At 58.9% G+C, this 13030-nt stretch overlaps 3 protein-coding genes across 8 annotated transcripts in view; 2 read left to right on the top strand and 1 right to left on the bottom strand.

The window, feature by feature from the left end:
• SAFB (scaffold attachment factor B) overlaps positions 1-1779 on the top strand; it is a 34349-nt gene extending 32570 nt beyond the window's left edge. For 2 of the 4 annotated variants that reach the window (XM_067734093.1, XM_067734091.1), the window contains exons 18-21: positions 323-441; positions 757-857; positions 1241-1307; positions 1477-1779. In XM_067734093.1, coding sequence (XP_067590194.1) covers positions 323-441; positions 757-857; positions 1241-1307; positions 1477-1594 — 405 coding nt within the window. In that variant the 3' untranslated portion in view covers positions 1595-1779. Of the gene's footprint in view, positions 1-322; positions 442-750; positions 858-1240; positions 1308-1476 lie in introns of all 4 variants that reach the window. The other 2 variants (XM_067734092.1, XM_067734090.1) reach the window with 1 other exon arrangement.
• A 3696-nt stretch (positions 1780-5475) lies between these two features.
• Positions 5476-7242, bottom strand: MICOS13 (mitochondrial contact site and cristae organizing system subunit 13). The gene is made up of 4 exons (XM_067734078.1): positions 7105-7242; positions 6234-6411; positions 5986-6037; positions 5476-5699 (listed from the first exon to the last, which is right to left on the bottom strand). Exons 1-4 carry the CDS (start codon positions 7131-7133, stop codon positions 5602-5604), a joined length of 357 nt encoding a protein of 118 aa, XP_067590179.1. The 5' UTR covers positions 7134-7242; the 3' UTR covers positions 5476-5601.
• Positions 7243-7623: 381 nt separating this feature from the next.
• On the top strand, positions 7624-12125 carry HSD11B1L (hydroxysteroid 11-beta dehydrogenase 1 like). Of its 3 annotated transcripts, XM_067734075.1 has the most exons (7): positions 7624-9533; positions 9617-9747; positions 10384-10495; positions 10877-10968; positions 11271-11364; positions 11497-11662; positions 11764-12125. In XM_067734075.1, exons 1-7 carry the CDS (start codon positions 9461-9463, stop codon positions 11957-11959), a joined length of 864 nt encoding a protein of 287 aa, XP_067590176.1. In that variant the 5' UTR covers positions 7624-9460; the 3' UTR covers positions 11960-12125. The 3 variants fall into 3 exon arrangements, with proteins under 3 accessions (XP_067590176.1, XP_067590177.1, XP_067590178.1); XM_067734076.1 differs by lacking the exon at positions 10384-10495 and having other exon boundaries at positions 7624-7882; positions 10877-11364; XM_067734077.1 differs by lacking the exons at positions 10384-10495; positions 10877-10968.
• The last annotated feature ends 905 nt before the right edge of the window (positions 12126-13030 follow it).

The raw sequence follows: 13030 nt of genomic DNA, 5'->3' as shown, positions 1-13030 counted from the left end.
TCGCTCAGCCCCAGCACGCTTCAGTCCATTGGTGCCTGAATCTCTGCCTTCTGATTAGGGAGAACCTAATTTGGTCTTGGGCTCCATGAGCACTGCTCCTCCCCAGGCCTTGAGCAGACTTCGGGGGTGCGGCTGTGTTGTGCCAGCTGAAAGGTTCTGTGTGGCCCCAGACAGTGTAAAGAAGGCCTGCCGGCACTGTCTTGGGCCTGCAGGGGCTCCTGTCTGAGTCATCGTCCTTGTCATTATTAACTTGTTGCTCCAAAGGCCCTGGGATCCAGGGTTGTACTGAGGCCTTCTTTCGTTTTGACCCTTTAACGTCCAGCATTACCCCGAACGCCACGGAGGACCAGAGCGCCACGGACGGGATTCCCGTGATGGGTGGGGCGGATACAGCTCTGACAAGAGGATGAGCGAGGGCCGGGGGCTGCCTCCTCCCCCCAGGTTTGTGTCTTACGTCCCATGGTGCCCATCGGGGCCTCTCACCCAGCTGGCAGGATTGGTGTGTCTGGCTGAGGACCCCTGGTCTTGGGCATAAGCTGAGTGCGGGCCCAGCGCACTCGCCACGGCCCAGGCTGCCTCTGAGTTCTCTGAGCAGCATCGGATCGAGTGCCACTTCCGTTCCCCCGCAGCCCCTGTTGCTCAAAAGGCTGGGGTCACAAAGTGCTAAACGCACCCTCTCAAACCCAGTGCCATTGCTCTCCTGGAGGGCAGAGGTGGGGGCAATCCAAATCAGAGATGTCTTTCTCCAAGGGGCAGACGTGAGTGGGGGGACCACAGCCGAAGAATGGAGGATGACCGTGCGTGGCAGGGCGCTGCTGACGGAGGCATGATGGACAGGGACCATAGGAGGTGGCAAGGTGAGGACTGGCCCTTGGCCAAGGCGCATCTGTCTCGGTGGAGAAGCATCCGGGAAGCTGGGGTTGCCCCTGCTGTACGTCGGGCACTGCTCGTGAGGGCGGGAGCAACTTTCTCTGCTCTCCCTAGCATGTGGCCTTGCTCCTTACGGCCTGGGTGGGTGAGTGGGTGAGGTGTGGCACAGGAGGTGTGCCACAGGTGCCGTAGCTCCTCTTCACCGTAACTTAGCAAGGAGAGTGGGTGTGTGCAATCCGTGTGCTCACACATCCTCCACGGACGGACCTGTGGCTCAAGAAAGGGACTGGAGTTGTCTGAGCCCCGTGTCCTCTGAACTTGATGTCCTGTGCCTGGAGGCGCTGTGTGAAAAGTGTTCCTTGTTTTCCAGGCGGTGAGAGAAGTATGTCTGGTCACTCGGGGCCAGGTCACATGATGAACCGGGGAGGCATGTCAGGGTAAGGCGCATTGTCACCGGTCTTGTCTTTGCTTGTGGGCTCGCGTCAGTGAAGGTGCTGTGTGCTTGGGCGGGTGTCACTGCTGCTAAAAGGAAGGAGGCCCCAGAGAGCACAGGCACAGGGCAGAGCCCACTGAGTGAAAAATAAAAATAATTTGCCTTTGTTTCAGGCGCGGCAGCTTTGCCCCCGGGGGGGCCTCTCGGGGCCACGTGATCCCTCGTGGCGGCTTCGGGGGCCAGAACCGGGGGAGCCGACCCAACGACGCCCGCTTCACTCGCCGCTACTAAGTGCTTGGGCTCCTGTGTTATGTCACGTGGCAACAAGAATATGTTCTGTTAAGAGTTCCCTTAAACTGTGTACAATAATTTTTTTTTTATCTGCTGCCATATTGTAGCTCAATACAATGTGAATTTGTTTTTTGTTTTTTTTTGGTTTTTTTGTAATAAATGTGTTTCTGTTCACATACCCTTTATTTAAAGCGTGGTGTCTTTTTATTTTCACGTCTTTAAGTAAAATGAAATTATACTCATAAGTGCTAAGCCACAGCTCTTCTTTCAGGGAAGGAGGATGGAAAGGGGCAGCTTTTGGGGACTGTTGGGTTTTCCAGAAGCACTTTGCCAGCAGCACACCCCTTCCAGCCTGCGTGAGCCCGGGCCCGGAGTTCATAGGACCCGTCTGGGTCGTGTGTCTCAGCCTGTCTGGCCTTCCTCATGGGCCTTGTGACATACCTCAGATGTTTGTTCCAATCGCCCACATTTTGCCTCCATGTATGACACCCTTGCTGAACGGGCTGTTTTGTGTGGTAAAATACACGTAACATGAAATTGACCATTTTAACCATTTAAGGGTAGAGTTCAGTGGCATTATGTACATTCTCAGCGTCATACAACCATCCCCACCGTCCATCTCCAGAACTTTTCTTTCTTCCCAAACTAAAACTCTGTCCCCATCAAACACTCAGTCCCCAGCCCCCTGGCCCCCACCACCTACTTTCTGTCTTTGAATCTGACTCCTCTAGGGACCTCGTGAGTGGGATTGCATCCTCGTGGGGAGGAGAGATGACCACGTGTGCCGTGAGAGGAGCAGAAGAGCTGTTGGACACCAGGTGATGAAGTCCACCAGGTGATGAAGTCCACCTCGGGGAGTGGCAGGGGCCGGAGTGGAAGGAGAGTTGCCGGGACAGAGGAGTCGGAGTCGGGGCGGGGGGTCTCGCCCCACATAAGGTGCAGGTGTGTTCAGGGTTCAAGTGCTGCCTGGACTCCAGGGGTGGCTTGGTGGGACAGTGCCACCTCCCCAGGTCAGCTGTGTTCCTTGTCTCTAGGGGCCCTGGGTCTGTATGGATGGAGCTGGGGGCAGGCCCCCCTATTAGGGGAACAGTGCTCAGAGGCCTGCCTCTTGGCTCTATCTCACACTCAAGAAGGGTCTGGCCCTGTCTGAAGGCTGAGATGTACCAACAACCAAGGCTAACCGGGCCCCTGTCCCCCCAGGGCCCAGACAAGGGAAGACAGACACAGGACCAGGCCTTTCCACCTATTGGCTGAATACACCTCCTCCACCAGGCCAGGCACATCCCCCTCCTAATCCCTGTAAATTTATACCGCACGTGGCAAGAGGGACCTGCAGACAGGATTAAATTAAGAACCTTCATATGGTATCTGGGGTTACCCAGGTGGGTCCTTGTAAGGGAAATAGGGAGAAGGGCAAGAAGGGGACACGACAGCGGAAGACCACACTGCTGGCTGTGAGGACAGAGGAAGGGACGCCAGCCAAGGATCACAGTGGCCTCTAGGAGCTGGGAAAGGCAGGAAACGGATTCTTCCCAGCGTCCAGAAGGAACCGGCCATGCCCACACCTGGATTTCAGCCCACTGAGACCCATGTTGGACGTCCAACCACGAGGTGATTCTGTCCCGCGAAGACAACTGGCAGCACCAGGAGACATTTGCGGTTGTCATACGTGGTGGGTAAGGAGGCACCGCTGGCATTTTGGGGGTTGGAGGCAGGGATGCTGCTCAACACCCGGTCCCTGGGGTGGCCCCAACATGGATTTATCCTTCCCGATATCAGCGATGCCAAGCTGTGGAAATCTGCCCCAAGGTGTTGGGCGCTGTGATGGGGCACCCACAGGGCACTGAGGAAGCCCAGAGAGGGCACTTGAGGAAGGGGACAGAGGAGGCTTCCCAAATGAGGGGGCATCTCAGCTGGGGGCAGGATGAACAGAGGAAGGATGGCCTAATGAGGGGCTGCAAAGTTGTGGGCAAAAGCTGGCAGGAAAGCCAGCTGTGTTCTGGGAACTGAGGGCCACTGGGCTGGCATATCCAAGGACTGAGGGGAGGCAGGGCCCCTGAGGAGTCTGGGCTCACAGGGAGGGCAGGGGGAGCTGCAGGTGTTTGAACAGGGGGTGACGTCATCAGACATGGTCTCGGGAACAGATGGAAGGGGGCAGGCCCGGAGGTGGGGTCAGCAGGGAGGTGATCACTGGCAACAAATACAAGTCGATGGAGAGGAATAGGGGTCTGACTGGATGAGGAGACACAGAGGCAAGAGCAGCACTGGTCTCCAGGCTGTCAGCTTGGTCTGTGTGGACAGTGGGAAAGCCATGGGGTCAAGCAGAGCCCATGGCCAACCCTGGGCCAGTGACCATAGGCTGGTTTCAGTGCTAGAAAACACACACACACACACACACACACACACACACACACACACACACACACACACACACACACACACACACACACACACACCCACCCACCCACACCCCCCCCCCCCCCCCCATGTCCCCAGGCAGCTCAAAGACTGGCTTCCTTTGAGGCTTCAGGGAGCCTCGTGGAGCACATGGCACCACCCCAGCTCCCTGCGCCCTGAGCACAAACCCCTCCTGTATTCTCCATCTGTAAAAAATGGGCCCACGAGGCTGCCGGAAGGGCTCTGTGGACAGAGAGTCAGGCTGGGACAGCTCACAGGGCTTGTCCTTGAACTCAGGATGTGCCCTCAGCCTCCGAAATGGCCAGCACCAGCTCCCTCCTCGGCAGCAGAGGATCAAGGATGGCCCCAGGCCCCACCCATCCCACCCTCATCATAGACCCGCTCCCACCTCCACAGGGGCCCAGGTGGCTTTCAGGTGACACACAGGACATGGGAGACCCCACCTGGAGACCATTCCTGGAGACCAGGGTGGCACAGGTCACTCAGGGCTCTCCCTCCCCAAGCACCACCCTGCCCTCCCCACTCCTCCCTGGCCAGATGGATGGATGGACACGTGCTGGCTTCTGCTCCCAGGCGAGCCTGGGAAATGCCCCGGCCTCTGGTCTCTGCTTCCCTCATCTGTAACAGTGCCGTCCCCTCCTGAGTCATGTCCCTGGGTGAGTTCTATTCCCTAAACCAACTGACATGAACTCCGAACTCTTGGGAACAGAGGATCCTGTGCCAGCTCGGGGCACCATTACCCAGGCCTCCTCCCTGTTCCCAGGGTAGCTTCCTGGGCCAGTCATTGGCTCCCACCCAAGCCCACCTCCTACCCTGTCTGGGGCAGAGGTTTCCTCCTGCCATCACCATGGTGGGATGCTCTGTGACTGGGTGCTGGGGATCTCACAGGGAGCATCTGAAGGGCCCACCCTCCCCAGAGCTCCAGCTGGACAGAGAGACATTTAGGTCACCAAGCAGCTGACACCGCGGGTGTCAGAGAAGGCTTCCCAGGGGAGCAGGGAACATCTGGAAAACAGGGCCCTTGTGCGCCAGGGAGACTCCCTGCACGGCCATGACCGCCAGGTCTGTGCTCCCCAGGAATCCCCAGGTTGTGGGGAGAGGGTGGAATGAGAGTGGAAACCAGGTGAGGGCAAGAGGACAGGGACTAGATTAGGCAGGCAGATCAGTGAGCCAAGCAGGACAATCAGTGGCTCTGGGGGCTCGCAGCTGTGTAGACCAGCCCTTACCCCCAGATTGCCCCACCCTGTGCTCAGCCCTCCAAGAACTGAGAAGACCCCAGACCCAGATGGGCCCTGAGCCCCAGGGCAGTGGTCTGCTCCCACTCACCATACAAGGTCGAGGGCCCACCAGTGGGCAGGGCCCAGATACAAAGGGGTGAACCTTGGCCTTCGGTCAAGGTCAGGCCCTGAAGAGCCCCCAGGAGCCAGAAGCCCACGCCCCGGGGGCCAGCACACGGATCGGGGAACACTTCCAAGTCCTTTATTGGGCCGGCAAGGCCGGGAGCTGCCCTAGGAGTGGGGTCCCAGTCTGGTGTCCATGGCGCCCTGGCCCCTGTTCCCGCCTGGGGCAGGCAGCTTCCTCTTGACAGGCTACTTGGTTCGCTCCTTCAGGTATTCCCAGCCCTCCTTGGAGTACTCCCAGGCTTTGGAGGGGGCCACGGACAGAGCGGACATCACCGTGATGATGCCTGTGGGGAAGGAGGGCCCAGCGCTTTCAGCAGAGAGTTTGAGAGGCACCACTTCCGGCTCTGTCAATTCCATGCGGGGAAACAGGTGGAGGCCACATATTGCTCCCACCTCCCTGGAATCTCCACTCCCTTTTCTCTTTCAGATCCGTTGGGGGCAGCGGGGCGGGGAGGCGGGGGCAGCAGGTGCACACAGAGCAGGAAGGAGAGTGGTGGAAAGGCATGGCCAGGAAGGGAGGTGGGAAGTATCTGGGGCCACTCTCCTGCAAGCAGACGGACCAAGGCCTACCTGAATTCCAGGACTCGCGGATGTGAAAGTTAAACTTTGGAGGGGCTGGGAGCTGGGAAGAGAGGGGAAGAAGGGGCTGGTGAAAGGGGAAGGCCTGGCAGCCCGCGCCTCCCTCACAGGCAGGGAGAGCAGCACATGCCCCAGTGTGGAGAAAGCCAAGCAGGGCTGGAGGGACCGGGGATCAAAGACCACCCGAGCTGACGCCCCTGCTCCCGCAGAGCCGTAGCCTCAATCCAAGCTCGGAGTACCTGGGGTATCTTCAGGCCTGTCTGCTCGCACACGTACTGGCTGAACTGGTACACGGCGGTGGGGACCACCTCCTCAGCTTTCTGAAGGACCGCCTGGCTCTTGTCGCTGGGCCCCAGCAGCTCCTGGTCGTACACCAGGTAGACAGCGCCCCCAGCCACACTGCCCTTGATGAGGAACCTGCAGGCAGAGAAAGGAACCACAGCAGCTCAGCAGATTCTGCTGGCCACCTCCCGGGTCTAGGCCCGCGGGTATGGGGGTGAGGGTTAGACCCCTAGGGGGAGGGGCGTGCCCACAGTCCAAAGAGTGACGCACCTGAAGCCAGGCAGCTAATGCGGGAAGCACAGGGCATTTTGGGAGCCCAGAGGCGTGCCTGACCCACAGCACTTAATCTAAGGCGTGCAGGGATACTCAGCTCCATTTAACTGGTAAACTGAAGCCTGGAGAGAAACAGTGTCACTCAAGATCCCGCAGAGGGCAGGGAACAGTGAAGACTTAAGACTCCTGACCACCTTCTACCTTCCAGCCCCGAGGGATGCTCCGCGAGGAACCCGCGGGGGTTTTCTAAGTGTCCCTGGTCATTTCCTGTCATACGCAGCTCTGGGTGCGCATTAACCTCCCAACAAAGGCGTGCGGCACTCCCATATTACAGAGTGGGCAGCTGAGCCTCGGAGGGATCTCGGGTACAGAGTGGGAAAGGCACGGACTCGCTAGGAAGCGGGAGGGGGGCGAGAAGCTCCACCCTGTCTGGACAGACACGGGAGACCTGACACTACGGGCGGCGAAAAGCCGATCGGGAGCAAACCAGATGGAGGGTGCTCGCAGAAGGGAACATTCTTGGGGGCTTGGGGCCCTCCTGGTGGCCCCACGAACCTCATCAGCGACCACACTCCGGATACCATGACCGCTCCGCTCCGCGCGCAAGGACACTCGGCTCGCCCGTCACTTCCGGTCGCGGCGTCGCAGAGGCCTCTGGGAGGCGTAGTCTCTTGTCAGCCGCAAAGGCCTCCGGGAGTCGGAGTCTCGGCACCGAAACAACAGAAAGAGGTTGCGGTCCCACTGCAAAACAACCGTGCGAAGCTTAGTCCTCAGGGCCCAGCCGCCGCAAAGCTGTCTGGGAAAAGTAGTCGGCAAGTCACGTGAGGCGCCGGACGGCTCGTTTAGCCGCCAAGCCTCCTGGGAAATGCAGTCGGGGGCGGCACGGCCCTCGTGACGTGAGGGAAAGAGGAATCGGGTGACAAGAGTGGGGCCTGAGAGGGACCCACGAGATGTCGTCTCCCGCGCCGGCGCGGGGGACTAAGGGCCCAGGCACAGGAAGAGAGTGCCTGGAAGCTGGTTGTCACGGCAACATGAGGGCTGATTTGTACGAGAAAGGCGGGCCTTTAGTCACGTGATCAGGTCAGTGGTTGAGGCCAGAGGAGAGCTAGGCGGGAGGCTGTTGCCCGGCAACGCCTGGGCGCGGAGTCCCCACAGTATAGCCCCTCCCCCCGAGGAGGTGGGCTCGGAGTCGCGTGACTCAGACCCTACGGGAGGGGGCGCGGTCGGAGACTGGCGGACGCAGTGGTGAAGTGAGGGCAGCGGGGCGCACGCGTGACTCCCAGGCCCGGACCCCAGCCCCGCTGGACAGCGGGAGAAACTGAGCCCTGAGTGGGTGAGTTCGCGATTGGGAGAGTGCAGTGAGTCGCACGCCCCCTTTGTCCAGAGGGGAAACTGAGGCCCGGCGAGGTCAGGGGGCCGGTGGGTTCTGCGAGGATCGGGTTTCCTCCTTTCCTCCCCCTTCAGAGCCTGGCTGTTTCATCCATCCATTCATCTCTCCGCCCATTCACCCACCCAGCCTGCTAGCCAACCCCTGCGAGGGAACTATGGTCAGGGCCAGTTTGAGGAGAATGTTGAGCTGTGGGGCTTCAGGGCTTTCCCTGGAAGTGGGGAGAGGTGGGAGAGTGTTCCCTGCTGAGGGGACGCTGGCGTGACTGGGTTAGGGCGAGGAGTTCACTTTTCTGAGAACTGATAGATTCATGGATAGGAAGTGGGGAAGATGAGGATGGACAGAGAGCCGAGGCCAGACCTGCTGGGTCTCGTGGGCTGAGGTGAGGAGGGTGTGGTCTCCATCTGGGGCAGTGGTGAGCCCTGGGAGGGTTTGGAACAGGAAGGGACATCTCAGATGTTTTTGGACAAAGATCCCTATGGCCTTTCCTCTTTGCCCCATGCAGTTCAGAGGATAGAAACCCTAAGATGTAATGGGCTTGTGCCCTTTTCAGGGGAGATCCATGACCCCCTTAACTTTAATCACCTGGCCTGTTTTTATCTTTCACCTTCTCCCTGGAACAAGTAAATCGGCTCCCCCAGCTGAAGTCACATCTTAACCCTGATGACACGGGCACCTCCATCTCCAAGCCAGTCCTGAGTGTCCGATTCCTTCTGGGTGTCTCCAGACAGAGTTATCTTTCTGGGCTCCCCCACCTCTCACCTCCCACATTCCTCATATCACTCTGGGTCAGTCTATCTGTTGAGTACCTACTGCATGTCTGGCAGTTCAGGGCACGGAAGATCCAAAAGGGAGCAAAACAGAAGCAGGTTTCCATTTCCTTTCTGCCCTCATGGAGCTGAGTCTAAGGGGAGAGAGGGATCCTGAACAGGTAACAAATCATCAAGATGATTTCAGGGGATGACAAGTGCTGAGAAGGAGAAAAGTTCTACAGGTAAGAGAGAGGGGGTGACCAGGAACAGAGGTGCTTTAGAGGAGGAGGCCAGGGAAGTGCCCTCTGAGGAGGTGATTTTTCCAGCCAAGACTTGAAAGAGCAAGCCGTTGGGTTGTATTTGGGAATACAAAATACAACCTCGTAGAGGGAACAGCCAATGCAAAGGCCCTGAGGCAGGATGGTGAGTGGCTGGTTCCAATGAACAGTGAAGAGGCTGGTGTGGCAAAGCAGAGTGAGCAAGAGGGGCTGGTCCAAGCAGACCCTTTTTGGTCACCAAGGCTTTTGTTCTAAGTGAAACGGGCAGGGTTTTCAGTAGGGGAAGAAGATGGCTGCAGTGGTTCAGGTGAGCTAGATGATGACCTGGACCAGGTGGTGGCTCTGCAGATGGAGAAGAGGGGGCAGGGCCAGGGGCATCACCGCTGGCTCTTCGAACAAAGACGCCGTTAGGGAAATGGGTGTGACTGGGGTGCGACTGTGGGCCAGGCCTGTGCCGGCCCCCCCTCTCTCCTGCTGCAGACCCAGGGAGGGCCATGAAGGTGCTGCTGCTCGTGGGGCTGGGAGCCCTGTTCTTTGCCTATTATTGGGATGACAACTTTGACCCAGGTGAGCGCCTGGGGGTGGGGGTGGGAGGAACGTTCTGGCTGTCCTCTCCATCCCCCAAGCTGACCACCCCTACTCGCTGCCAGCCAGCCTCCAGGGAGCCCGTGTGCTGCTGACTGGAGCCAGTGTGGGCATCGGGGAGGAGCTGGCATATCACTACGCGCGCCTGGGCTCCCACCTGGTGCTCACTGCCCACACCGAGGCTCTCCTGCAGAAGGTGAGACACTCCATCTCAAGTTTAATTGGTGGGGGGGGGGGGGCGGGGAACAGGGCCTGGGTTTGAATCCCTGCAAACATTCAGGCTTCCTGTGTGGCCTTGGGTAAGTCACTTAATCTCTCTGAGGCTTAGTTTCCTCATTTGTAAATCAGAGACAATGAAAGGACCTTCTCCTGGGTTGTGATGTGGGGTTGCATCAGTAAGACAGTTGTAAAGCAAGGACTGTTCCTCACTAAATAGGAGTACTGATAGTAACCAAAGGCTGTGTGGATAGCTAGGGTTCTCAAGTTCAAAAGCGGGTTGGGTAGACCCTTCTTAGCAACAGCCCGGTGTTATTTCAAGGAAATGTGCAGCTCCTGGGGATGAACCTTACAAAATTTCAAGACGCCAGAAATCTCAAGATTTATTTGAAATCTGCGTTTTAAATGTTGATGGTTGAACAAGCAAAATGTCCCCTATTCTGGCCCATGGGCTGCCAGTTTGCTACCCCAGTGGTAACGCTTCAGACATGATGTTGAATGGAACCTGAGGCTCATAGCAGGGGAGGGGGCTTCAGGCTGGGGCCCCTTTAGGGCCGGCAGGTGGAGGGGGGCCAGCTGGGGTGGAGGGGCCCACGGGCAGCTCTGGCCCCCCCAGGTGGTAGGGAACTGCCGGAAGCTGGGCGCTCCCAAGGTCTTCTACATCGCTGCGGACATGGCCTCCCCTGAGGTGCCCGAGCGCGTGGTGCAGTTTGCGCTGGACAAGCTGGGTGAGGGGCGGGGCCTGGAGTCTGGGACCTTGGCCTAGGCCTTAGGGGCACGACCCAAATTGGGGCGGGGGTGTGGTAGTAACGGCCGTCTGAGGGCGGAGATTTATGGGTCCGGGGGCAAGGCTAGGGGTGGCGCCTTATGACATCCAGTGGGTGGAACTCTGGACCGGGCCTCATTAGATCAGGGATGAAGCCTGGTTAGGGAGTAGGGCGGGGTCTCTTTGATCTTAGTTGGGGCGCTACCTGGGTCAGAGCTCATTGTGTCAATGCTCTGGCCGGAGCATCGCTAGTTCAGGGGGCAGGGCTATGGGTGGTGTCTCGTAGGGCGCGGGGGGCGGAGCCTTAAGGACAGCTCCGGGCTGATGGGCCTCTCCGGGCCAGGAGGGCTGGACTACCTGGTGATGAACCACCTCGGCGCCGCCCCAGCAGGCACGCGGGGCCGCAGCGCCCAGGCGACACGATGGCTCATGCAGGTTCTCCGCCCCTCCGCGGCCCCGGTTCCGCCCTCCCGCCAGACTCCACCCTCTCACCATTCCCCTCTCGGACCCTGCCCTTCCCAGCTCCAGACCCCAACTTTCCTGGTTCTAGGCTCCGCCCTCTTGACCTTGGCTCCGCCCCAGGCTGGTGTTCCCCCTCGTCCATTCGGAACTCTGCCCCGGTCCTCGAGCCCCGCCCCTACATACCAAGGCCCCGCCCCCAGGCTCTAGGCTCCGCCCCTGCCCCTTCTGGCCTTCGGTTCCTCCTCCGCCCGGTGACTCGCAGTCGCCACCTACAGGTGAATTTCCTGAGTTACGTGCAACTGACTTCGTTGGCGCTGCCGAGTCTGACTGACAGCAAGGGCTCCCTGGTGGTGGTGTCCTCGTTGCTAGGTGCGTGTACGCGGGGCGGGGAGTGGGGAAGCCATGGGGCCGATGGGGGCGAGCCTGGAGCGGGCAGGAAGGCTTCCCGGAGGAGGAGCAGCGGCGTGTGGCCGCTCAGCCACTGCCCTCCCGCGCCCCCAGGCCGCGTGCCCACGTCCTTCTCCAGCCCCTACTCGGCGGCCAAGTTCGCGCTGGATAGCTTCTTTGGCTCTCTCCGGCGGGAGCTGGATGTGCAGGACGTGAACGTCGCCATCACCATGTGCGTCCTGGGCCTCCAGGATCGCGCCTCGGCCGCCGAGGGAGTCAGGTGAGGCCCAGGACGCGAGCCGGGGCCAGGCTGAGCGGGGAGGGGGTGTGGGGGGCCGCTCAGCCGTAGCCACAGTCCCCACCGCACCCTCCTGTCCCCAGGGGCGTCACAAGGGCCAAGGCGGCCCCAGGGCCCAAGGCAGCCCTGGCTGTGATTCGTGGCAGCGCCACGCGTGCCTCCGGCGTCTTCTACCCGTGGCGCTTCCATCTGCTCTGCCTGCTTCGCGGCTGGATGCCACAGCCAAGGGCCTGGTTCATCCGCCAGGAGCTCAACATCACGACCCCCGCTGCTGCCTGAGCCCCTGGGCTTAATGCCCCTTCGTCTTCCCAGAAGAAGACCCTCCAGCCAATCGTCCTGGAGCCCGGACAGACACCTCTGAGCAGGTGGCCAAGGGCCAAAAGAAAGTCATCAAGACAGAAAAGTAAACCTGAGAAAAACTACCAGCACCTGAAAGCAGTCAGAACTCGGGGCGTGCCCGGCATCTTGTCAGGGACTTGGAAGGCAATTAATTACCTCAGTCTTCTCAGCTGTCATTGATGATATGATTGCTGCTTCCATTTTGCAGATGAGCAAACTGAGGCTCAGAGAGGCTATGTGACTTGCCTCAGGGCCCTGGCCTGTGACCAGCAGGTCACAACACTACTGAGCCACCCTTGGAACCCTCTCTATTTGCGACCTGAAACCACTGCGTCCCTGATTTGTTCTTTCCACTCTCAGCCTCGGAGCATCCCCCAACCATTTTCCCGAGCAGGGGAGCCCTCGAAGCTGTCGAGTTGATGGTGGGGTCTGAGGAGGGGGAAGAGGAAAAGAATGTGTTCTGGGCTGGATCCAGCCTCCCATTTGATAATAAAAAGCTTTCTTCCCTTGCACATCTGTTCAGACTCCTTGGTCCTTCCAGTTTGCTGGTGGCAGGAGGTGAAGAGGGATGTGTGTATTGGTGCCAGAACTCTCACCTTCATTTCACAGGTGGAGAAACGGAGGCTGAGAGACAGATGGACGTCATCCAGGAAGTCAGGGATGGAAGGAAGTGTAACCGATTGTGGGCCAAAGGCTATATTTGCAGCACGAAGAACGTGGTTTGTGCACCAATAATGATAGCCTGCATCAGGCGCTACGCACTTGACATTCATGACATCTTCACAACCAGAGGTTAGTGCTACCATTGTTACCATTTTAAGGATGGGGAAACTTAGACGGGAAGTCAGAGACAGAAGCTGGGATTCTGACACCAGACTGTCCCTCTTTAAGGCAACGTGTGGGCTGCACCTGCACATCACTGGTATTTAGATTAATGAATTAAAAATTGACACTTTCCTTAAAATGGTAAACCAGCAGTGCTCGCATAAAGAAAAAGCAACTGTAAAGATA

The sequence above is a fragment of the Pseudorca crassidens genome, chromosome 3, assembly GCF_039906515.1.
Source record: "Pseudorca crassidens isolate mPseCra1 chromosome 3, mPseCra1.hap1, whole genome shotgun sequence".
NCBI lineage: Eukaryota > Metazoa > Chordata > Mammalia > Artiodactyla > Delphinidae > Pseudorca > Pseudorca crassidens.
The sequence above is the reverse complement of the archived record's forward strand: the minus strand, read 5'-3'. Positions and strand labels throughout refer to the sequence as shown.

What these genes read in the sequence shown, in the direction of transcription:
- MICOS13 (XM_067734078.1), bottom strand. Translation starts at nt 7,133, where the DNA reads ATGGTATCCGGAGTGTGGTCGCTGATGAG. An exon ending in CAGGCCTGAAGATACCCCAG is followed by an intron (nt 6,038 to 6,233) that starts GTACTCCGAGCT and finishes CTCTCTTCCCAG; the next exon opens with CTCCCAGCCCCTCCAAAGTT. An exon ending in CCGCGAGTCCTGGAATTCAG is followed by an intron (nt 5,700 to 5,985) that starts GTAGGCCTTGGT and finishes CCTTCCCCACAG; the next exon opens with GCATCATCACGGTGATGTCC.
- HSD11B1L (XM_067734075.1), top strand. Translation starts at nt 9,461, where the DNA reads ATGAAGGTGCTGCTGCTCGTGGGGCTGGGAGCCCTGTTCTTTGCCTAT. An exon ending in GTTTGCGCTGGACAAGCTGG is followed by an intron (nt 10,496 to 10,876) that starts GTGAGGGGCGGG and finishes TCTCCGGGCCAG; the next exon opens with GAGGGCTGGACTACCTGGTG. An exon ending in GGTGGTGTCCTCGTTGCTAG is followed by an intron (nt 11,365 to 11,496) that starts GTGCGTGTACGC and finishes CCGCGCCCCCAG; the next exon opens with GCCGCGTGCCCACGTCCTTC.